The 25,993-nt window shown below is 40.4% G+C and overlaps 1 protein-coding gene and 1 long non-coding RNA gene across 2 annotated transcripts; one reads left to right on the top strand and one right to left on the bottom strand.

The window, feature by feature from the left end:
• Positions 1-497: 497 nt before the first annotated feature.
• Positions 498-18,284, bottom strand: LOC146520179 (voltage-dependent calcium channel gamma-1 subunit-like). The gene is made up of 4 exons (XM_085157120.1): positions 17,434-18,284; positions 7,459-7,533; positions 5,351-5,488; positions 498-4,944 (listed from the first exon to the last, which is right to left on the bottom strand). The coding sequence occupies exons 1-4, from the start codon at positions 17,672-17,674 to the stop codon at positions 4,712-4,714; spliced, it is 687 nt and encodes a 228-aa protein (XP_085013246.1). The 5' UTR covers positions 17,675-18,284; the 3' UTR covers positions 498-4,711.
• LOC146520180 (uncharacterized) lies at positions 7,526-16,756 on the top strand. The gene is made up of 2 exons (XR_014873731.1): positions 7,526-8,402; positions 8,614-16,756. It is a non-coding gene; the product is annotated as an uncharacterized LOC146520180 (long non-coding RNA).
• Positions 18,285-25,993: the final 7,709 nt, after the last annotated feature.

Genomic DNA, 25,993 nt, shown 5'->3' with positions numbered 1-25,993 from the left:
TTTGTAACCAAAGACAACTGAAAGTCTAACTATAAGTGGAATGCAATGATAAAGTGGAATTTACTCCTAAAGGCGTCATTGCAGTTGCTTAATTAACTATGAGGGAAAATCTAAAATCAAACAAATGTAGAAAGCACATGGGTGCTCTTAGTATATGCTCTACCAATGCTGCTCTCATTCTTGTAAGGTAAGTATATCATGAATGATTTAAAGATTTTCATCCATCTATTACATCCACCCCTGAAAAACCTTAACTTGCTGAATGTTAGGTGTCTGAAGAATTTCCAGTAGGTTTGTCTCTCAATTCAAGCACATTTTCTGGTTGAAAGCTTCCCTGAATGTGGTTCACTATTAATTCAGTGTTATTATGATTGTACCAGGGTAACAAATGTTGCTTTATACTGTAAGGTAAAGACTCTGTGGTGCTGAAGACACTGTAACTGTAAAGGCAAAGTGAAAAAAAAACAGGAAATACAATAAAATGTTTGGTCAAGAAAGGACTTAAAACACCACTTTTATTTTGAAATAAATAAACAATCCACTTTGTCACTCTAAAGCTAAACATATCAAAACATAATAGGAGGGAAAGGCCCTGTTTTATTAGTGTTAATATGATTTCAACAGTAATGTAAGTACAGAGGCACTAACATGATTAAGCATGAGTAATAAATTAGTAGACATTTGAAGGTCAATGTGGAAGAATATGCCCCCCAAAAATGTAAAAATTCAACATTCACTTTCACAAAAACAAAGAATTAAAAAGCTTTACTCAACTTTTTGATGAACATGATCTTATTCTTTTAAAAAAGCTAATCACTGACATATAAGAGCAATTTTACAAATCAAAAGTAAAAATCACCTTGTTTATATAATTACTGTATTAACACTGAGTCAGTCTTTTTTCACAGAACTGGTATAAATGCTTTATTATACATATTTATTATTATTATTATTATTATTATTATTATTATTATTATTATTATTATTATTATTATTATTATTATTATTATTATACATGTCTTGAGTCATTCTTTGGCTGTTAATTATTTTAAAAATGTGATGTCCAGATTCACTCACAGGATCATTTCACATCCTCATTAGTAATTAACAAAATGAAGATACATGCAAGTTTTATTTAATATTCCTAAAATACAAACGTGGATATCGTACTGGTGTAAGGAAAATGGGATTGTTCTTTCTCAGAAAGACCTCAGAGATAAAAGTAATAATGTCTTCTTGTGTTCTTGAGTGAAGCATCATCATTCAGGGATCTTTAATTTTGCTGTACCTGCACCAGCTGAATAACTCCGTGGCTGAGTGACTCACTGAGGAATAACATATAAGATGTAGACTGTTTTGTTTTTTTTTGGTTAACATTTTGTTACAAAACGACTGCCGTCAGGTAAAATCAGACATTGGAGTTTTTGTTGTTGCAGAGATCATCTCTGATTCATTTCATCTGTGAAACTGAATAAAAAGCCACATCTTTCCGATCACGGTTTTCTTTAGACAGCTAAGATATAAAATTCTTCATCATTCGAATTACTATTTTACATTCAATGACAATACTTTAAAAACATGACTTATACTAAATATTTGTGACCCCATAATGGAAAATAATCCCAACAAAAATGTGAATACTGCATTGGAATGAAAAAAAAAAAAAAAAAAATCTTAATGGTCTTCCTCTTTTTTTCTTTTTTCTTTTAGAAAAACATTACTATCTGGAGCAAAACTGGAACGATGGCCAATCCCGTTTAAAGGTAGACAAAAGCTTTGGCTCTTCAGTTTGGAAAGTTTTTGTCACTTGTTAATTCAACCAGCTGTTGTTAGGTAGCACTAGGACTATTGATAAATTATAATTATTATTATTAAATTAATGTAGATTTTTAAATGTTCACAACTGATAAGTTGTAAGTGAAAATCCCCTAAATAGTTAATAAATAAGCAGTGGATTGATAGGCTGGAGCTGCTGTTATGGCTTAGTCACACTAGAGTAAAAATAGTATGGCAACCTGTAGTATACTCGTAAATGACTGGTTAAAATCAGCGGTTGCCTGGTGATTGACACAGATTTTTATCTTTTTTGGAGGGTTTATTTGGAGACCAATATTGCAAGTAGCTGTGATGACCTGCTGGTTGCTCAGAGGTTGAACATGCAACACCCTAAACCTCTTGGTGACCACATTCCGTGACCACTTTCAGGATGATTGCACAGGCTACCTGGTGGGAGGAAACTGGTCTCCAAGTAACTGCGGTCTAACTTGGACTGAGTGCAAATAATTCCCTTCTAATTCATAAACACAGACAGATTGCCAAAACATTTCAGTCAACAGGGGACACGACTCAGCTGGTTGCCAACTGGTTTTATTCTGGTTATATTCTTATATAAACGTGACGTTGCCGAGGGCGTATGTCATGCTGCTGGTAGATTGCTGTCCAGCAGCAACTATGTCACTATATGTCACTATTTGTGAATGTCTCTTTCATATCTACAAGGTTCTGGATGAATTCTGAATGCAAGTAGTTAATATGAATTTCTGTGTGCATAAACAACAGGTTTGCAGCATACGGTAACACATTTGTGATTGCCATATTATCATAAACAGATGTAACTGCCAACTTGAACCTATTCAGCTGCAAACTGATAACAGATTGACTCCATCTTATTGCCATTTTATCACCGTCTTGATGCACCAAAGTAACTGAGTGCGATTGGTTGCAGACCTGATCCCCCAGTTCATTCAATACATTATACAGCATTCATTGAACACTGTATGGTTTTGATCTTGCTGTGTTCTGCTGGTTCCCATAATGTGACTGCACAGACACCTTGCCCATCACTCATGCAGACAACTGAAGAAAAGAAACCACATTGTTCTTATAGTGTGTCACTAGTTTTCAAGTTTAGAAGATCAGTCCAGCATTTTATTCTAGGATAACTTTTTAGCTTACATACCTGAAACTAAGTATTGGGACCACCACCCAAATTCTTTATATATCGAGTAAGATATTGCTGTTATATATAAATAATCAGTGATGTTCTTAAAATTGATGTTTGCAGTGTTTTAACTACTTTTTTCTGGGTCTCGACTAACAACAGAACATTTCTAACATACAAAGCACAGGCCAGAGGTTCAGCAGATATTATTGACAACAGTATGGATCAGAGCTGCTAGGCCTAAATCACCAGGGATCTTGAACAGTGACTCAAAAATCAGTGACTTATGTCAACGAGGGAGTATCTGGGATGCGGTGTCTCTCTCACAATGATCAATGGCATAGATCGATTGTAGAAAGTTGGAGGAATAAAAAAGGCTGCCGACCATTACAACTCATTAAAGCGTGTAAGCTCACTCTTCCTATCTGTTGTGGTGGGTTACAGATTTAGTTCAGTCTTTCTTAAAAGACAAAAAAAGTCAGTCTTTCTTTTTCTGATTTATTTGTCAAATTTCAGTATAATAATGCATTTGAAAATGATCTTACTTTAATAAGGACTAGATTTACTGCAGTTGGACAGTACTGGTGTCAGATAAATCACCGATGACCAGATACATTATGAATGTATATGTAACTGCCCAGCAGTTTGGACTTCTTTACAGGCTAATGTGTCACAAACAACTAAATGTGATGTACAAATGAAAAAGAATCTGTCTACACAGGACATAAAGAGCATCCCAGATGTTTGTTTTTTATGTGTTACTTCTTCCACATTTGTACAAAGCATACCATAATACTTTAGACTGATTCATTCCTCAGTTATAGCGATCCAGTATCCAGTATTAAAAAATCAAACTGCTGATCTATTATATTTACACCTCATTAAAACCTGGCATTATATAGGCTCTTGACAGTGACCCCTGAAGACCCAGTCACACAGGCCTTGAGACCAGCTGGTGATGGCCTAGCAACCACTGGTGCCTGACTGATTGGTGAATTGTTGCTCGAGGTTTCTGGCTGTCACTAGGGTAAATTGGTCACACAGAACTATACAGTGTCACACCAAAATCCTCCTTACAATTGCTTTGGTCAGTAAGACACTGCCTTGGCTGCCTGTAGTTTGTGTGAAATATGCTGACATGTCGGCACTAGCCAAATATATGCTAAGCAGAAAAACTTCAGACTTAATTTCCTTTAATGCAGTAACATTTCAGGAATGATTTACTGGTTGACATACAGACAAAAATGACGAAAAAAAAAGAAGCCTGGGACTGTTTGAAGGAATCCACTCTTCAGATGTCACCCAGCTTTTGCCAATCATTGATTTATTTATTGTCACAACGATATTTACTTCTTTCATGGCTGATCTGGTACCGTAACATAAGTCATAGTTACTTGAAAATATGAATTTTAAGAAAAAAGTAATAGGAGCTTTTAGAAATACAGAATAAAGATGAGTCTTGGCAAATCAGTCTCACATCTCAGATATAACTTACCTACTTTTAAACAGTTCTTGGTCCCAATTGTTCTACAATGTGTTGATATTTTGTGTTAATATTTTGGTAAACACTGAATGAAACCAATGGATGTGATCATGAGAAATGATGCAGAAATTTTTTTAATGCTTTGGAAAATTGATATTGATTGAATAACAGAAAGAGAAAACATCTCCTTTCAGAGCAAAGTTGGTTATAGTTACAGTTGTTTGTGTGTGAGCGAGTGTGTGTGTTTTTTCTTTTTTTTAAAGATATAGCTGTTACATCACCTGTGGCTAATCTAAGGTGTCAGGCTCAGCGTCCATGCATGTCTCCCAGGGATTACGTGGCATGTGAGGCATGGAGATGAGGAGCAGGGCGACTCCACTGAGGATGAGCAGCGTAAAGGAGGCACAGGCGCAGGTAAATGACCAGGAGTAGTAGTATTCAATCCAGATGGTCTCATCACTGGCGATCATGCGCTTCACAGACTGGCGCATTACTTCGACAGAGATGATGATGCAAAGGCCTGCGTGCCAGAAAGCGAGAACTGGTTATAATCGGCTTCAGAAAAAGCAGATGCTTCATTTGCATTCATGCCATTTGTGTTGTCGAGACGGTTCAGTCAAACGCTGTCACAGTTTCTCGTTTATACTAGAAGATTGTCAGTTTTATTTTAAGTTTGGAACAGATCGGCGCCCACACCAATCATAGGTAATTTAACACTTAGATATTTGAAATTGTCACCTCAGAGAAACATCAACTCTATCGGCATTTGACACCTCTCTCTCTCTGTCTCTCACAAACATGAAACAATTTTATTAACTCTGCATAAGTAACATTTATCACCAGTGAAGAGGGTGTGCAACACGATGACAATGACACAGCTCATATTGAGCTGTAATTACAAGGCAAAATCATCTGTAATAGCTGACCTGCAAAGGCAAAAAACATCCCAGCAGGCCGGAGCAGATAGTCCCGCCCTTTCCCAAAGGAGAAGATTACACACAGGGTGCCCAGGATCATGAAGAACAGACTGAAGATGGCAATGGCTGCTGCTGAGATATTGTACTCTGCAGAAAGAGAAGAAAAAAATTAGTAGAAATTAGTAAGAAGTAGATGAACGAAAAGGGGAAACGAAGAGAGGGAAAAATACAGTAAACATGGTCGTCTTTGAGAGCAGGGGAAGAAAAAGAAGAGAAAGTGGAGGTGATTAAAAACCGAGACAGTGGGTAGGAGCAGAAGGGAAGGATTACAGTATCGTTTACATAATAATTGTTTCAGTACTGCGCTCAGCCGAGTTATGTCACAGATAATTAGCCTTTAAATTAGCCCCACTTTTAAAACAACAGCCATTTATCCAAACTGGCAATAATGCCGCTTGCATGACAGATAAGATGCTGAAGGCTTATAACAAGATGATTAGAACTTGTCGCTCTCTTCCCGCCCTCTTCCTTTTTGTCTGTTTTCCAGATAAAGATAATCTATTCTTTTCTTCTCTGTAACACTCCAGCTGTGACTCAAATGATCCTTGGAGCGTCCTATTCCATTTCAGCACCCCGGCTGGGGAATAACACCGAGCGTAAAACAACTTTACACTCCGTCTTTCCAGTGCAGGTTGTTTTTCAGGACTTTTGTCTGTCTGTGTGTATGAAGGTATGTGAATGCATCCCAGTGTTTGTACATTTCAGACACAGTTACGTGTTTGTGCCTCACTGCTGAGCAGGTGTTTTCAGACAGTCTAAATTTGATGTTATTTCTTGTATTTTATTCTACGTAAAGTTTTCTGTTATAATTTATTTTTAGACTTAAAAAAAAAATCATATATATTGTTTATTGCATTTGGAGGTTTTTTGGTCTCAGTGTTGTAAATGATGTTTCCAGCCATACTTGTATGAAACATATTATAAATGCCTTTACATGGAGTCATATTAGCAACATAATAAAGGATGAGTCTGTACAAGGCAAACACGGCTCAATACACAATAAAAATCCACACATAAAGTAGTAACTATAGCCATAAATATTTTACATATATTTTTTCATGTATTTCTGCACATATTATTATCATATGAAAGTATATTTATCTTGTATTATTCTACTACAAGATAAAACTATGAATTCTTGTTTTTCCCATTTCCCATTCATCTTTTTTTTTTTTTTTTTTTTTTATATTCTTGATATTAACAAATTTCATTAGTGTTTACAGGGTACTGTTAATGCCCTGTCCTGTCTTTACACTATATGGACAAAAGTACTTGGCAAGCTACAAATTACACCTACAGGAGCTGCTCAGCCATTCAAACCCCTGCTATGAAGCTCCTGGCAGACAGTTTTGCCAGTGTTAAGGCTGCAGGAGGTTTGTGACTCTGCAGTCTTTGAGTCAGCAGAGTAACGGTGACTTATACACACCATAGCAACCCTGGTTTGCCTATTTGTGGCTAAACACTTCCATATAACACAGCACTCAGTTGGTGATGGAAAATCTGGGAAGAGAGAAATTCAATGTGCTTTTTAGAGTGACCCATTTTTTAGTAGATGTTTGTAAAGGCTGATTTCATGGCTAGATGCTTGATTTCATACACCTATGGAGATGGGACCTAAAGCACCTGAATTAAAAAAATTAAGAATATATAGTGTATACTGTGTAGTGCATATATACATATACTGTACCTGTGGAGTGTACCTATAACATTTATCTAAAGCAGTGTTCTTTAAACGTATATCTTTATGTCTGTGTGCAGTGTGTCTTTCTCTCTACCTGAAGTTAAAAGCATCAGCTTGTCATCATAAGAAGAGAGTAGCTTTTTCACTGAATCACATTTACTTTGAAAACACAAAAGGGATAAAAAGATCAAATCTGAGGCTGTAGAAGATTCATTTCTCATCTGATTTCTGAGAGAAATGGTGTGCACTGTATTTATGTTAAAGCTTTATCTTATTATATGGAAAATCAAAAGGCAAACTATAGCTTTCTGCCTGTTATACATTTTGGATGCTGTTGTAACACATGTAGCCTGTGTGGCTTTGAGGAAACACCCACCTTTCTGGGTCTTGACTTCAAAAACTTCAGCTTCCTCCCCCGATGTAAAGTGTTTGAAGTAGGAGCAGTTTTTTGCTGCAGAGTAAGAAAGGATGGGGAAAAGAGGTGAGAGACAAAGAAAGAGGGAGATGAAACAGGAGAGTGAGACAGTAGTGCAGACTGAATCCTTGTAGTCTGTTAGAACACCATATGAATTAATTACACACACACACACACGTCTGGTTTGCTATCCTCGTGGGGACATCCCATTGACATAATGCTTTCCCTAGCCCCTAACCCTAACCAACCAAAATGAATGCTTAACCCTGACCCTTACCCTAAACCTAACCATAACCTAATTGTAACCCTGACACTAAAACCACATTTTGAGCGTGAAAATTGCTTTCAACCCCGTGGGGACCTGGATTTTGGTCCCCACGGTGCAGAAAGTAGTAAATGTCAGATTTTGGTCCCCACACACGCATGCACACACGTGCACACACACATACATATACAAAGCTATGACAAACTAAACAGGGATTGTGGTTTGTTGCATTTCTACTACCTAAACCTAGTTTTTGTCCATGCTGTGCTTTAAACTACCTTATTTATCAGCTATTATTCTATCAATAGACTTTATGAAACTCATGCCTTGTGTATCTAGAACTAATTTCACACGCATGAAACACCTGATAATCATACTATGCTGTAACTTGTAACTTTTTTGGAAGTTAATTATTGTTAATATAAATCTGTGTATTGTGTTCATATACAATGTTCTTGATTTATTACTTCTAACGAGCAGTATTCTGGACTTAAATCTTTATGTCCCTTTACTGTGAAGGATGGCAATTTCCACAGTACAGTCTGTGGGATGCTCTAACGACTCCAGTCCACACCAGAGCCGCCGATTGATCACACTGACAAAGCTGAACAGCTTCCACCTACGTAGATCTGGTAGCAAGGTAACATTACTGACTGACATTTTACAGTTATGACTGATACACTACATTAAATGGTGCATAAGACTATTGTGAGCACACAGTACTGCAAAAACAGTCTTGTTAGTTTTATCATCTGGAAATCTTGTTTGCATGAACAAATGTTTTTTTTTGTAATACTGTTGTGACAATGAACATCTAAACATCTAAACTCTGTGTGTGGCTTTATGTAAAGTGGCAGCCCACGAGGGAGGTTGAGAATGAATATCCTGTGGGACTTCTAGATGCAGATGGATCCAGATACTGTCACAGGAGTGGAACGGACTCAGGCGCAGACGGAGGTAGCACGGTTCAACGACACTTTATTAATCACACTGGTGCGCTATATACACGTGAAGGGGTGGGGGAAAACACCAGGGTCCCGGGGATCAACAGGCTGGGGAGACACACTTCTTCGCACTCGCTCTGCTCCTCGTCCAAACAGTCTCCACACAAGCAGCTCACTCTCACTCACGGGGTCCAGGGGTCACAGAAGGGCTGATCCAGGTAAACCTATTTACACAGACGAGGGTAAGTCGAAGGCAAACACGGGAACAGTAGAATTGCAAGAAGCCAGGCAATACTAACGAGAGTTACTCAATATTCCAGCGATGAATAGCTCAGAGCCCCAGCCTTAAGAAGAGCCAGAGAACTGCAAACGCTTGAGATCAGCTGCAGGTGCGTGGCCAAGGGCAGGAGCCCAATCAGAGCTCCGCCCAGGCAGACAGGTAGGAGAGAGAGAGCGAGAGAAAAACAACACTTGTGGCCACACTGGGCTGGCCGGGGAGGCACAGGGACCATGACAGATACAGATGATCAAGCTGATGATGGCTAACCAAGTGGGCATAGTAGTAGTCGACAAGCAGAGGAAGAAGATCATAGTGACAGATGTAGCTATAACGAGTCATAGCAACATCAGAAAAAAGGAAGATGTAAAGTCTGAGAAGTACCAAGTGCCAAGGGTGAGTGGTTCCATCAGATCCCACAAACGACATCTGAGATCTCTGTCCAGTAGAGCACAGTCCTAGGAACAGCAAAGATGCTGTGCAGGACCCTTAAACTCTCATGCCTCTGGTAAAGGACCCGCATTGAAGGATTAAGATCGCCCACAGGGTGAGTGGAGAATCTGATATATATTGCAAATAAAATGCTGTTAGGCTTTTAGGCATGTACATATTGTCAAGAAAACATACTAAAGCTCAAACCGGAAAGGAAAAAAAAAGGAAATCGAAGGAACAGATGGGCTGGTCTACTGGCATTTTCTCACACAACCATTTCTGAATGTCCATAAAAGAGAATATATCCAGTGCCAGAATACAAGAGTGAAAACAGATATAAGATCCCTTGAAAAATTATATAAATGAAACTTGTATGTTTTGGATACTTACTAAAACAATATATGAAAGTAATGAGAAAGTGGCCACTTTCATGAGTAAATCATATAAGCCTTATATGAATCACTATATGAAGTAGTCTTTTATAAGTTTTTTCTTTTTCTTTTCCATATGGGTGTCCACCCATTTATGACCACAGTGTACTCACCTTTTAATGGCTGCTTCCAGGAGGATATTGAATCATGGCACAAAAGATCATTTCAAACTGATTTCCTGAACATGACAATGACTCCACAGTCACCAGATTTCAGTCCAATTGTGTATCTTTGGGATGTGGTAGAACAGGAGATTTGGATCATAGATGTGCTGCAGACAAATCTGCAACAACTGTGTAATGCAATAATGTCAATATGGACAAAATCTCTGAGGAATGTTTCCAGGACCTTATTGAATCTATGGCATGAAGAATTAAGGCAGCAATGAAGTCAAAATGAGGTCCAACCTAGTACCAGCTAGGCATACCTTATAAGGTGGCTGGTGAATTTATGTAAATTAAATAAAAAGAAAGTAGTCCCAAGTTTGCTTCTTTCTTTTACAGGTAAGCTAATTTAGACTGTAAAATGCTAGTGTTCTGCAAATTAATGCTAAGTGGTCGATTAAGGACATATCAAAACAATTCGAAAATGAACAAACAGAAACTTAGATGTATAAATAAGAAACGGCCATTCATATCGTTTGATGGTGACCACTACAAAAAGGTCGCCGTCAAATATTCTTTGCGGCGTCCTTAATACTCACAACACTTAAAAAAAAATCAACAATGACAATGGCTGAAGTTCCTCTTTGGCTTTATGATCCCAGTATGCTCAACACCCCCTCCAAGTCATAGCAGTGTTCTGTGGCTTGCCATCATCTTAGAATAAAGTTTATACTTAAATCCTTCACTGTCTCCCCTGTTGGCTGTATTCCTCTGAAATGAGTTCACACCGATTTCTACAAGGGAATGATGCATCTCTGCACTTTGCTTGCCCAAACTCTCCTCCTTTGACCACAATCTTCAAAACAACCTCATAGCTGTAGAAAAATGATTCCTGGGTGCAGTCATTTCCCACACATTTATCTATTTGTTGCCTCTGAAGGCAGCTTGGCTGAGAGCGAGAGGTGGAGTGGACCTTAAAGGCCAAGCGAGTGTCCCTTCGTTCCCTTCTCGCTGAGATTAAACCCATAAAGCAGACAGGTGCTTTCTCTGTCTACACAGAGATGGACAATGTTTGTGTGCTGGTGTCTGCCTATATGTCTGCGTGTGTGTGTGCATGTACTACGTGTGTGTACCAGGCAACAGTGGCGCTGTTTGTTACTCGGGATGAGAAAGAATCACTAAAGAGGTAACCTAGCAACAGGCTGCTGCAGGTCTTGGCTAGCCTGAATGCTATTTGCACATGTAAAAGCATGTCAAGGGGACTGTGCTCGTACGTGTGAGCGTGTGCATGGCTGTGTGTGTGTGAGGCTGGAGGTGGGGCCGAGGTCAAAGTGCAGCACAGACATTATACAGATATTATTAAAACAATATATTATATAATACACAATGAATTATTTTTATCGGTCATCTCTCATTAAGCGTCTTTACCTCTGAGGCTAATCTAATCTGACTTAATATGTGTTTGTGTGTGGCTGTGAGATTTTCTCCTGTCTCTCTGAAGACCGTTATCTGCCTTCCACACAAAGATAAGACAAATAAAAGACCCTTAGAATTACACAAAGAAGCTCCAAAAGACAAAACTGCTCTTTAATTGTTTTATCCTGATTGAGAGTTTCAATGTTGAAAGTAATAAAAAAATTATTGTTGCTAATCCTCTGAAGCTTCCCCGTCTGTGTTTGAGGTTTATGTGGGTAACAGTGATTTATCTCCAGAAATTTGCTGCACTTTTAAGTAAGTCTTTGATTTCAGTCTGTTTTCTTCTATTAGCTGTCACTAGCTGCTCGTCAAAAAAACAAAACAGTTGAATATTGTCCAACTGCTGCCCCCTAAGCACCAGACATTCGCAGACATTTTTATAGCCTGTGTTGTGTTTTCAGGCTGTTACAGACTTGAATTCAGACAGATACTTCCAATAATTAAGTGTTGATTAGAGATTTAAAACATCTCATCATACAAACACAGTGAGTCAGGTTGAACCTGGTTCAAAAGCAAAATTCAGTGGATGCTTGATCACACCTAGCTGTCTACATTCATCTTATGCATTAAACTGATATTTTGTTTATTGTGAAATGGTCATAATGACACAGCCACTCAATTTCAACATAATAGACACTGGATACTTTCTCTGCTTTGGGCCAGATTCTGCAAACCCTATAGACTGTAAAGTATATAGTCACGATGCTGCTTTTACATGAGCAAGACAGCTTGGAGAAATAGCTTAACAATCTAGATGGAACACAAATGGTGACAATACAAAGTCATTAAAGAGCAATGTATTGTTTTCCCCTCCAGTGTGGGCAGGATTTAACAGTGCTCAGTCTCCATTCTAACAAGCTGATGACCTCTGTGGAAAGCATGGAAATAATAGAGCCTCATTGTTAATGTTGCAGCATGGAGCTGTAGCTACGCACAATGTTACGACACTTTCAATTAAAATCTAAGTCCAGTAACCCTTGGGGAGTGAAAGTTTATGACACACACTGTAGCACACAACTATAAGTGGGATTTATGTATTTTAAAAATAATACACAGATGTATGTGCAATAAATCTGTAAAAATACAGGTTGATGGTTAACAAACTAAGTCATCATTATGACTTGAATACCTAGTACCTAACAGATATTTCACATTATGATCTTTCAACTGCATTTTTTTATATTGTAAAAGCTTTAACAGAACTTGTTTGTAGCTTCAAAGTTAAATCAGAGCCTCAGATTTTTGTTGTTGTTGCAAAAGTAGCATGCCAGTCTCCACATAATCATTTTTGTTACATTATGCGATTTGCTGATTCATTGGAAGAAAAAAAAAGATCACACCAAATAACTAGAAAAACTCAAAGTGTTAGAAGATGAAAAGTCCAGAGAATAAATCTCTCTTTTCCTCATTGCTTAAAACAGACAGAAGACAGGGCGGGCAGCTCAACGCGTTTTCTATCTGAGGTGTCAAAAGCCGCCGGCATCGTGGAGATATGCATACGTGATTCATCAAAACAATTTAACTGCACTGCTGCTTTGTGCGTGCCAAAAAATTGTAACTTCTGTTGCCAAGTTACGGTTACCCTGTTGTTAGTATGATTGCAATCCAGCACAACCATTAACATTTTGAATTTTAGCAAAAGCACGCTGCCCACAAATAGTTAAAAAAAAAAACCCAAATCAGGCACGATGGTTAATCTAAACAGTGAGCATTCACAGAAGAAGAGAACATCTGGGTGCGTATCATCGACCTTGCAGTCAGGGTAATGTGGAGATTTAGTTCCAGGGGAGAGTGATTAGGACGAGCTATCGCCTGTCATTTTAGTTTCACCTCTTTCCATTAAACTCTGCTGCTGCCACCTTCTATCTTTGATGTTCAGCTTCCAATTTACCCATTCCTTACTCTTCATCCTCCTCGCTCTACCTGTCACTATGCTCGTTTCTCTCTTCCACCATAGCTCTTCCTTTCAGTCTTCCTCCAGTTAAGCATTCCTGTGGTTTTTGCACTACGGTTAAACAGAATTACTTCTGTTTTTAAACATAAAAATCTAGAAGATTGTACAGAATTTGCTGCAGGATTGTCAAAGAAAACATAATATTAGGTAATTAGGAAACTGTTCTGGTTTTCTAGCTAAACAGAGCGACCGGGTAGTTCTGGGTCAATGTGAATGGGATGTATCATGGTGGTATTTGAATGGCTATTCCGCCTGAGCACCGGTATCTGGGACAAAACAGCACAGGAGAGTCCTCACTACCCTGATGTCTCCTGTGTGTGTCCTGACCTTTATTATGAAATTTAAAACAGTAACGTTTCTTAGTCCTCTGCTCATCCTGCAAGCGACACCAGCCCTGAGCTCTGTAATTTATTTTTATATATTTCTAATTTACATATCGTGGAATGATTTATCTGAAATTTTGAAGCTGTGAGTTGTTTTCTGAATACCAAATTCCAGCGACACACCTCCGCAGTTTTGGGCTCTGCGCTCAGAGCGTGGTTGGAAAGAAAGAGAAAAGGGTGGCTCAAGGTGATGTTGGTGCTACTGTGTCTATGAATCGAGGGCATTTGAAAGGCACTGTGTCAGAGGCAAGCTTTTATACTTGAAGGTGTTTTTTGGAGCTCCAAAAGAACCACCATGATGGTTGACCTCTTGGAAGCAGTAAAACATCATTGATAATGAACTCTTCTCCCTCGCTTCTCTGAGCACATATGTGAAGGAACACATACGTGCGCACAAAAGCACCATTTGCGCTCTTGATTTCCCAGCCGAGCTGCATGATGCAATCTATAAAGGGTTTGTTTGGTTTTTACAGCACTCAAGCTGTCGTGCGTCATTTGTGGGAAGCTAATTTCAAAAGTCATTTGGGTTCACTGCTTTGCTGCCGCTGTTACACAACCCCTTTCGCAGAAGCTGTGTAATTGTGTCTATATGAAAAAAGGGGTTTGTGTACGCTCCTCATGACGACTGACTCCCCCTCTGTTTGGGGAAAATGCAAATCTGTGTTATTAAGTCCAATAACTGCTGCTTGCTTGGGTATACTCTTCATCAAGGATGTAATCTGTTATAGTGCACTCATGAGTTTCCTTCTTTTTATGCTTGACACATTAAATTTAGAAGCAGATAAGGTAACACAGGTGTTAGCCAGTCAGCCCCTCTGCTTGTTTTTGCTTGCCTTCAGAATCTGGCATGCTTGTACATACTCCACATATTTTGGTGTCATATTTGTCGCCTGGATTCATAAATCCTAAACTATCAAAGTAATTAATTAGAACTGCATGGCCAGCCACACTAATTGGATTTTAGCTGTTGTCTGCAATCAATTAGAAAAGTCAAATTTACTTTTCAAGGCAGACCTAGTTGCACGGTTTTGTTGCCTGGCTTTTTAAATTCAAACAAAAGCCCCCTTATGTAAAAAAAAGACACTCGAGTATTTCAGGCACATACAATGTGCGCTCTACCTAAACCCTCGCCGCTCAGCCTTGTAGCACTCCATCAAGAACCAAGACCTCTTAAGGCAGGGAACGGCCTTTTCTTCCGCAGTCCTCTCTCGCCTCATGTCAAACTGCGCAGACCTGGCAGACTGACCTGGTGGATGGAAGTGGAAAAAAGCATCTCAGAGGATGCATTTTGACACCTTTTCCTGGGCACTGGAGTGGGTCAGTCAGCCTGGTAAGGATGTTGAGTGACACAAAGCACAAAATAGGCTGACCAATCAGCGTCTTGCCCTGCGTCGTCTTTGGATTACAGTGCATAAAAGGAAACTAGAACCAGAGAAGCACCGCCATGCCTACAGAGAGCAGCAGGTTCACAAATGAGAAGAGATGGGCTTGTGTAACCAAAACTATTCAGCCTGGCGTGGGAGTAAAATGCTAGAGCAACCACACACCAAAATCTCTAGATCTTTTCAGCTGATATAAGAGAATGACTCATTTTCTCTAATTACCCAGATGTGAAAGCATCATGGTGGTTGTGGGAATGTAGCCAAGGGGTGTCTGACAAAACAGCTGGTATATTTTTTTTGTTTCTCGCTGCAGACCCGGAGAAATGGAAACAAACTTAAGGCTAAGCTGAACTCTTGGTGTGGCGCCAGAGAAGCACTTGAGATTTCGCACAAATATTCCGACACTTTTAGTGCTTCTGTGATGGTTGTGACTGGATCATTTGTCATACTACATGCTGCCCTTCATGCATTCCACAGGTGACTGACTTGTCCACAAGGAAAACAAATCCCCAGCAAAGGTCTTAATAAACAAAAATGTATCTGTGACTATTTTTGCAAGGTGTTCAGATTTTTATGACAGGTAGCTGTCACACTTCTTTTCCACCTGCCTTTTGCCTCCACCTCAATTCGCATGAGATGCATGCAGTAAAATAAGGTGCAGCATCATCTTTCCTGACAGAAAGTCCCATCTCTCTCCTCCATCTTCAGACTCTCTAAAAGAGCACCCAGTCTCGCGCTCTCCACATGGGCATTCCTGCCTTTACACGCCCAAGCAATCGTCTGTTTTCTTCCCCCCCAAGTCTTCTTCATTCCTCCTGAGTCTCCCAGGTGTACTCTAACTCATGAGCTGGAGCGGGAAGCCACACTTCATTAAGGCCTGCGCTGATCCTTAGGTGCTGAAGCCGGAGACAAAGTCAATGACAGAGTCAGAGCGAAATCTTTCAGTTAAGCTGCAAAGCACGCACACACAGCCAGAGGCCAGGGAGAGACACTCTTTACCCCCAGGGCTGGCTCTGTTCAGAGAGAGTTTCTAATTAAAGACTTTTTTTTTGGTGGAAAAGGAGTCTTAAATAAAAGCTACACTTGTGTTTTTGACTTATTTTCAGAGTTACAGTATGAAATGTTACGCAAGTATCCAAAAGGACTTCTAAAATGACTTTGAAAATTACCTGACTTTTTGACAGATTTTGCACCATGTTTGGCTCTCTTGTACTTTTGCTTTCTTTTTTTTAATAGCTTGCAATTAATGGAGTTCTTTCCACAGCTGAGTGAATTTAAGCATCCTTCAAAATGCTGTTTATCAGCGGCATCAGAAAAAAATCCTTAAAAATTGCTCTCTCGACAGTTATATCTCTATTTTGATCAAAGCCAGTTGCAAATCTGTTTTGACACTGAGTCAGACAAGGCAAAAGAGGTATCAGTTAAAAAGCATCCGAGCTTTCATTTTAATATAGAAAGAGTCAGACGGTATTTTGACAAATGATGTAAGACTCTGCTGTTTTCTGAGAAAAAGCAGGGAAATTAGAGGAAAAGGCTGTGAGGTAAACTGAGTTTTATTTCTCTTTGTACTCTGAAGGTTGAAGAGCCCGAACGGAACAAATTCAACAAAGTCGTGTTAACTGTGAAGTACGGCAAAAAATAAAAAATAAAAACTACATTCACACTTCCGTTGTGAACTTGACTTCAGCTGTTAGAATGTGCTTAATTGGCAGTCTGTTCAGTGACTTCCTCTGAGGAAGATAATAATGGTTCGCTGGGAAGCTGGGAAGCTGGTCATAGAGCTGTTAAACATTCAGTCCAAGCACATGTCCGTGTGTGTGTGTGTGTGTGTGTGTGTTTGTGTGAATGCATGCACACATGCCAGCACGTGCCAACATATGTGCTGGCATGTGGTATTGTATGCGTGTGAAAGGAGAAAATAGAGAAAGGGACAGCTGCACAGATGGAAAAAAAAAAAGCTGACCAGCACTGCTGCACACTCACACTGACACTTGAGCCTCACACGTTTAGATAATGGGAAAAGGTTTGTTTCTAGTTCCTCCTAAAAATAGTTTTAGGAGGAATGAATTTTTTTCTTGGTATTTTGTCTATTCAATTACATGGATTTATAAAGCTCTAATTATTATTCACCAATTCCAATCCACATGTCACAAAGTTTTCATCTTCTCACTATAACTCCTGGAAACTCAAGCCAGGAAAGCTTTCCATCAGCTACCACACAACAAATCCACAAATCAGATTAATTTAAAGATAAATAAGACATGAAGATCACCTTGACCTCAACTTACCTCCAGGTAAGCTGATTGGCCCGCAGCCTTTGCCCTGAGGGTCCTCTTCCACGATGAAGATGCTCTTCTTGCAGAGCCTCCAGAGGCCAAAGTGGGCCGCCTCGCAGGTGGCGTTGAGCTTCTCCACCCGGGGGCTAAGCACAGCCCAGTGGTCAGTCACCACCGCCGCCAGCATTGCTGACATGCCGACGACGATCACCACGGATGTGATTTTGACCTTGGTCGCCTGCTCCTCGAACATGTTTGTGATCTTTTCCGAGCCAATGAAGCAGGTTTGCACGTCCCTGCGAGTGTGCGAGTCAGTCAAGGTTTGTGCTGTTTTTCTTCAGGTCCTTGGTGTCAGATGTTGACTCTGGAGGTTCCCACGTCCTGACTAAAGCTTCACTTCACTGCTGGTGTCCTCTCCTCTCTCCTTCTCTCCAAGGCTCATTCTTTCTCATTCTCTGCTTTCTGCCTGGTGGTTGGTAAAAAGGGGCCAGATAACAGTGCCCTAGTTTCTACCTCGCTCCTCTCTTCCTCTCCCTCCCTTGTCGCCTTTAGTGAGCTGAGGCCATTCAAATATAAGTAGACGATGTACCTGGTAGAGCTGACACCTGTACACTAAACACTACCCACCAAGTGGGTTAAGATCAGATGCTTTCAGTTTAAGTTTTGCTACAGTCTGTTGATCATCTGTACTTTTGCAGTTTGACTGCAACATCAAAGATGATACAGTAAAAAACTCCAGCAAATGTTAACAGTGCTTTTCAATATTTCACTGATATGCCAAATACAGATCAATCCATCATTTATCCAGAACATTCACTCTCCCATCTCTCTGTCATATTCTTATTCAGTCCAATCCAATTCCAGCTCAATTGTCTCAGGCTCTCTGTGCCAGGGGACTCCCGAGGCAAAGATGTCCTCTATTAGTTGTCTTCTGAATAAGCTGATCTACTTATTTAGCCAATCAGAAGTCAAGGTTTGACCCAAGGGTCCCACCTGATGCCAGCAGCTGATCCAGATACAGAAAGACACAAAAGAAGCCTCTAAAATTTGGGGTTTATTCAACTGACAAAAGAGTGTTATTTAACGTGTGTGTGTGTGTGTGTGTGTGTGTGTGTGTGTGTGTGTGTGTGTGTGTGTGTGTGTGTGTGTGTGTGTGTGTGTGTGTGTGTGTGTGTAAAGACTGAAATCCTACAGGTGTCTTTGGAAAGCAGCACACAGAAGTGTTTTCATCATACCCCAAATCTGATTTTATACAAAATGCTTTTAGAGGTGTAACCAAAAAACAAAATATGACACTGTTTGAAGATGGGGAAAAAAATCTGGTATAACGCCTGATGCACTTCAAAGGCACAATCAACCATTTTCCTATGAAAGGCTTGAATAAATGGACATGCTTTTAATAAACCACTGTGACCCACATTAGACAGGACTCTGGCCCATTTTCTGTCCTGCAACACTCACACAGCTCTGCGCTATTAAACCACTAGAAGGCAAAACATTAAACCAAGAGCACACAAAAAAGAAAAAGTCAGGGGAAAGTCGCTTGAGAGGATGAAGGATATAATGCTGGCACGCAAGTCTGATATCTCATCTTCTTAGAAATGAATTTAATGTGTGAGGATCAGAGTGTTTTGTAGCCATCAGTAACTAACTCAACCTAGAAATTGATCATAAAAGATAAATCATCTCCTATCTGTCTTAAATACAGAACACCCACTGTGGGGGGCGAGAGGAGATGAAAAACAGTTGTGTTCATTATCGCATCTCACCTGCAGCGAAAACTGCTTTTTCTCCCAAAGGGCCAGTCGCTTGTCAAGTCTGTGAGAGCAGCCACTTGTCTCTAACTGTGTAATAATAGTGTCTTTTGGTGCTTCCTGTCTTGCAGCGTGGCCCTCTGACCTGCTTCATTTGCTCGCGATCCCCCCGGTGACTGTAGAGAGACCAAACACCTCACAGCGGCGCAGTCTCTAAGCAACAGCCGTGTCATACTGGAGGGATCACCCCATGCCAGTCGACCGGCGGGGAGAGACACTGAAAAGAGATGACAGCATCTGGTAAGAAGGCAGCTCCGACTCACTTGTGAGTGCCACTCGATGGATTGTTATCAGCATTACCGGGAGTATCACATGTGAGCCGTCAGTGCTGGAAATGTACAATGAGAGTAACGAAACGTACAAAAGCACCTCTCCTGAAATCAGGACTGCCACATCTGAGCTCAGCAGTGATTAACTTCAATTATGGCAGCCAGCTTCCTTGTTAGAGTTTTTATTCCGGGATGAAAAACAACCTTAATTGGTGGCTAATTTTACCCATACCAGACTAGATTGCACAGCCTTCAGAGGGACCCAACTGTATTCATTTCCTAATGACAGGCAACATTACTCAAGCTAAATTAGATTACCCATGCCCCAAGGCCATTTCTATGAAGGTCATGTTAATATTCTTCTATAAAACAATGGGATTGGATACAACGCACGTTCGCCTCGGTGGCACCACCCTCACGTTTTTGTCTTGTTCTAGCAAAAGCTTTGACCATCGATTTATGGGGCAAGGTTTAGCTAAGGTGATTTGGGATGGTGAATTGTGAGTTAATTGTGAGCATGGGTTGAAGAAAAATGAAATTAGACTGAAATTACAAAGGGTTGGTTTAGCTGCTGTACAGCAACATCAGATATTAACATCTGAAGATAATTCCCCTAATTAGATTAAAATGAACCAACACCAGTGTAATTACACCTATAACTGAGTGATGCAGTTTTAATTTTGAATGCAAAGCTAAATGTGGAGTATCTCACTGTGTATCCACTAGCACACATGATGCAGATATTCCATATATGGTGTATTGTGCAGTAATAGCAGCTACAACACATTTGACAAAATACATAGCCTTTTGGAAATGAGGAAGAAAATATGGGCAGCTTTATTTAGCATCACCAATTGCTCTCCTTTGCTCACAGACTGAATCAGCTGGGTGACTCTTGATATATATATTCTTAAAAATTGCTTCATTTGTCCAGGTGGTATCGCTGTGAGTGAGAGTGCAGCAGCTTTTCAACATTTTGATCTAAGAGCTCTGCCATCAATGTGATTCCTGCTGATTTATTTCTTTGTCAAACAATGTGGAGCCTCCAAGGCTGAAGTGGCTCATAGTTTATTCAAGATGACAGTGATTCAGTCTCATGCAGCTGAATAGAAGAGGCATTTAGGACTCTGAGAAGGTCAGACAAACATCTGAATGAACCATTGAACTTTCATTGAAAAACAAGCTGCATGAAGATGATTGCATGTGGCTGTAAATAGCTGATAAATTTGCTTTACTTGCCAGCATAGCAATGATGAAGTTGTCCTTTAAAAATCTGGTAATGTTTTGATTTTGTTTGCTGCTGTTTCACCCCCCCCCCCCCCTTTTTTTTTGCTAAATTGTGAATGTTTATTATCACACAATCAACAGGTTCAATGTCAGAATGACTAATCAACGAGAAGGAAGAGAAGGCAGTGTAACTGCAGCAAGCAGTGCAATCAAAGCTGTCTGCTAACATGTCACAAGTCTCTGATGCAAATTCTAAAAATGAGATCATCAGCGGCCACATGACAAATAAGCAGTGTTGGGACTAGGGTTGCCAACCGTCCCTTAAAAAACGGAATCGTCCCGTATTTAGAAACAAAAGTACACGTCCCGTATTGAGCTAATAAGGGACGCACTTTGTCCCGTAATACAGTGAGAATCAAAAGTAGTCTATAAGTTTTAATGTAATTAACGCTTTGTTTGAAACCATAATTCCCAGCCCCGCCCCTGCTTTGTGACCAATGAGCTGACAGCACACTTATGACAATTCGAGTATGACAATTCAGATTACCGCTCATCTCATTGGTTGAGGAAAGGTCGCTTGCGGAGAAAATACCGGAAGACAACAGATGACCACAACAAAAAGCATGGCCAACAGGGAAATAAACGCCGACACTGCGGTGCAAGTCTCAGACGACAGTACACCTGAAGCTGGGCAAACACTGTGCGATTTTCAAACTGCACGATTGGCTCGCATGGGTTATAAGTTCGTAGGTCACGATGCAGGGTCTCACACTATACCGCCCGATGCTCTGATGCGACCTGAGTCACACTGTGCCTCCATAAAATGAAGGGTATAACAGAAAATCTGTCGCTCGCTCTCCCTCTCTGTCTTTCACTCACACAGACACACACCGCCATCAACATTGCTAAATTACTAATGACAAACATGATCAGGCAGCTGTGATTGAGCAGCAATGTAAATCCAACTATTTTCACGGTTGTTGTGGTCGTGATAATTTGGTGATGCCACATCGAAAAGGCTCGGATGAGCTTTCCAAAGTTCTACAAGTTGTGCCTCCATCGCTTGTGTCCAGATCACACGCTGCACAGCCGTGCTGCTCCGTCTTTTTCACCGACGTTTACGTGTTTGCGCGTGAGCAGTGTGAGCGGCTGCGGTGACACCCTCACGAGCGATTGATGATCGGGAGCTGGTCGTGAGGTGTTAATCGCTTCTCGTTACCCCACGTATACTACACTATGCACGATGAAGGCCAAAATCGGGCCGATCACGACTCAAAAATCGGCTCAAAATGGGCCAAAAATCGCACAGTGTGAGCCAGGCATTAGACCAGCAATGTTTGTGCCTCTCAGAGAAAGAAAAAAAGGCTGCAAAAGTGCAGGGAAGAATGGGAAAAGGAAAACACCTGGCTGGAAAAGTTCACGATAACACCTATAAAGCGCACTGCACTGTGTGCCGGCGCACTTTTTCCATAGGCATGCTTCTAATGGTGGGCACATGAAGAACATGAGGGGCGTGAAAGCTCGGGGAACCCTTAACCAATTTTTGTCTACCAGGCCACGGCAGAACCAGATATGGTAAACACTGGTTTGTTTGTTTTTAAACCCTCTGGTTAAGGTTAAAATGGGCATGTGCAGTGAATATCAGCGCTATGTGGCCAGAAGTGTGATAATATAATTTATTTTGTGTAATAAACAACTGCAAGGATAGATGATTACAACAAATAGATGAGTAATACATAAAAGTAATACATAGATGAATAATGATGATGAGTTATGATGCGTAATCATGGGAACAAGTGGGTTTACAAACGGGAGCAAAAGCTGAAATAATGCCTCTGCTGAAGCCAATTGCACTAAATGCACTAAATGTGCACTGTTACAAGAATATTTTTCTTTCTATTGTTTTCTATTAATTTATATAATTTTAAGTTAAGCAGGACAGAGTTCTTTTAAAGAAAGATTTACTTTTATTATCAAAAGTTAAGCATGACAGGCTTCTGTTTAAGAAAGAGACCTGTTTTATTGTGTTAATGTTGTCATTTTGAGCTAAAAATAAATGGCTAAATGATTTTTGTTTCCCATGTGTTGATATCACAAAGAATTAGGGTTGCCAACCGTCCCTTAAAAAACGGAATCGTCCCGTATTTAGAAACAAAAGTACACGTCCCGTATTGAGCTAATAAGGGACGCACTTTGTCCCGTAATACAGTGAGAATCAAAAGTAGTCTATAAGTTTTAATGTAATTAACGCTTTGTTTGAAACCATAATTCCCAGCCCCGCCCCTGCTTTGTGACCAATGAGCTGACAGCACACTTATGACAATTCGAGTATGACAATTCAGATTACCGCTCATCTCATTGGTTGAGGAAAGGTCGCTTGCGGAGAAAATACCGGAAGACAACAGATGACCACAACAAAAAGCATGGCCAACAGGGAAATAAACGCCGACACTGCGGTGCAAGTCTCAGACGACAGTACACCTGAAGCTGGGCAAACACTGTGCGATTTTCAAACTGCACGATTGGCTCGCATGGGTTATAAGTTCGTAGGTCACGATGCAGGGTCTCACACTATACCGCCCGATGCTCTGATGCGACCTGAGTCACACTGTGCCTCCATAAAATGAAGGTTATAACAGAAAATCTGTCGCTCGCTCTCCCTCTCTGTCTTTCACTCACACAGACACACACCGCCATCAACATTGCTAAATTACTAATGACAAACATGATCAGGCAGCTGTGATTGAGCAGCAATGTAAATCCAACTATTTTCACGGTTGTTGTGGTCGTGATAATTTGGTGATGCCACATCGAAAAGGCTCGGATGAGCTTTCCAAAGTTCTACAAGTTGTGCCTCCATCGCTTGTGTCCAGATCACACGCTGCACAGCCGTGCTGCTCCGTCTTTTTCACCGACGTTTACGTGTTTGCGCGTGAGCAGTGTGAGCGGCTGCGGTGACACCCTCACGAGCGATTGATGATCGGGAGCTGGTCGTGAGGTGTTAATCGCTTCTCGTTACCCCACGTATACTACACTATGCACGATGAAGGCCAAAATCGGGCCGATCACGACTCAAAAATCGGCTCAAAATGGGCCAAAAATCGCACAGTGTGAGCCAGGCATTAGACCAGCAATGTTTGTGCCTCTCAGAGAAAGAAAAAAAGGCTGCAAAAGTGCAGGGAAGAATGGGAAAAGGAAAACACCTGGCTGGAAAAGTTCACGATAACACCTATAAAGCGCACTGCACTGTGTGCCGGCGCACTTTTTCCATAGGCATGCTTCTAATGGTGGGCACATGAAGAACATGAGGGGCGTGAAAGCTCGGGGAACCCTTAACCAATTTTTGTCTACCAGGCCACGGCAGAACCAGATATGGTAAACACTGGTTTGTTTGTTTTTAAACCCTCTGGTTAAGGTTAAAATGGGCATGTGCAGTGAATATCAGCGCTATGTGGCCAGAAGTGTGATAATATAATTTATTTTGTGTAATAAACAACTGCAAGGATAGATGATTACAACAAATAGATGAGTAATACATAAAAGTAATACATAGATGAATAATGATGATGAGTTATGATGCGTAATCATGGGAACAAGTGGGTTTACAAACGGGAGCAAAAGCTGAAATAATGCCTCTGCTGAAGCCAATTGCACTAAATGCACTAAATGTGCACTGTTACAAGAATATTTTTCTTTCTATTGTTTTCTATTAATTTATATAATTTTAAGTTAAGCAGGACAGAGTTCTTTTAAAGAAAGATTTACTTTTATTATCAAAAGTTAAGCATGACAGGCTTCTGTTTAAGAAAGAGACCTGTTTTATTGTGTTAATGTTGTCATTTTGAGCTAAAAATAAATGGCTAAATGATTTTTGTTTCCCATGTGTTGATATCACAAAGAATACGCATCTACTTAAATCAAATTCAAGTCAAATGGTTAAAAAAAATAATTTCACACACAAAAAAAGAGCTAAAAAATTCACCACACTGGGAAGGGTGAAGACAACTGGGTCGCCCGGCCCTGGCCACGAGGTGTCCCTTATTTATTTCTCAGGGAGTTGGCAACGCTACAAAGAATACGCATCTACTTAAATCAAATTCAAGTCAAATGGTTAAAAAAAATAATTTCACACACAAAAAAAGAGCTAAAAAATTCACCACACTGGGAAGGGTGAAGACAACTGGGTCGCCCGGCCCTGGCCACGAGGTGTCCCTTATTTATTTCTCAGGGAGTTGGCAACGCTAGTTGGGACTAACGCGTTATTAAGTAACGCGTTACAGTAACTACGTTATTATTGTGGTAACGAGCACGGTAACTAGTTATTATGCCAAAATCAGGAACGCGTTAGTCGTTACTGGGATTTAGATAGGGTCGTTACTCGTTACTTCGTGTGGTGGCTATCGCGGAGCTTCCACAGATTCTGTAACATTAACAAGTGGTGGAGGCAGCAGGTGGATGAGGGAAAGGGGACGCAGAAGGAAAAGAGACCCGAGGCGGCCGCCGGTCCAAGTGTGAACTGAACTTCAGGTAAGAAGTTATGACCTGCAGTCTATCTGGGTCAGATATAAACCAAGTTTAGGTGGAGTTTATTTTCGTTATTCTGACTTTTTCCGTACTGCGTACTAGCTAGCATGACGGAGTTTCTATACAGCTGGGTGGGTGCTATGAAGTTAATGATGTTGAACTTTATTTTGCTCATAAGTTATTAGAGTTGCCAACCGTCCCGTCTGGTATTCAGAGAAAATATTACGCGTTTCTTATTGAGGTGAAAAGGAACAATTTGTCCCGCAATTCAGCTACAATGAAAAAGGCACAAAGCTGGAGTTATTCTGTGTCTTTGCTGCACAGCTGCCTCTTCTTTCATTCTCCCCCCTCCCTCTCCTGTTTCTACTTCAATCATGAAACTGATCAATGATCAGCTGATCGGCTCTCTTGTTTGTTTATCGCCCACTTTGCGCCAGAAAGAGGAAACCAGCCGATGTCGCGCTAAACAACAGCAGCACGTTTAAGCTTGAGCAGCCGTTGTTAGAATTTATTTAATATTAATTTCTAATATCAGCTGATGTTTGCTGGAGCCACAGCTGCAAAAAAGCTGCTGGTCATGATATCGGTTTGGTTATCTGGTGAGGGGGAAACATGAAGATGAAACCAGGAGATGGCCTTCCTGAATCATCAGAGCTGAACAGGTGATGGAGAAACAGGTTTACCTTTTAGGTGACATGAATGAGTTGAAGGGAAGTTATGAACTGTTTCTGAGAGACA

The sequence above is a fragment of the Neolamprologus multifasciatus genome, chromosome 4 (assembly GCF_963576455.1).
Source record: "Neolamprologus multifasciatus chromosome 4, fNeoMul1.2, whole genome shotgun sequence".
Taxonomy (NCBI): Eukaryota; Metazoa; Chordata; class Actinopteri; order Cichliformes; family Cichlidae; genus Neolamprologus; species Neolamprologus multifasciatus.
This window is presented reverse-complemented; position numbering and strand designations above follow the sequence as displayed.

Coding starts and splice junctions, on each gene's coding strand:
- LOC146520179 (XM_085157120.1), bottom strand. CDS start 17,674: ATGTTCGAGGAGCAGGCGACCAAGGTCAAAATCACATCCGTGGTGATC. Junction 7,534..17,433: donor GCCAATCAGCTTACCTGGAG/GTAAGTTGAGGT, acceptor CTTACTCTGCAG/CAAAAAACTGCTCCTACTTC. Junction 5,489..7,458: donor TGAAGTCAAGACCCAGAAAG/GTGGGTGTTTCC, acceptor CTCTTTCTGCAG/AGTACAATATCTCAGCAGCA.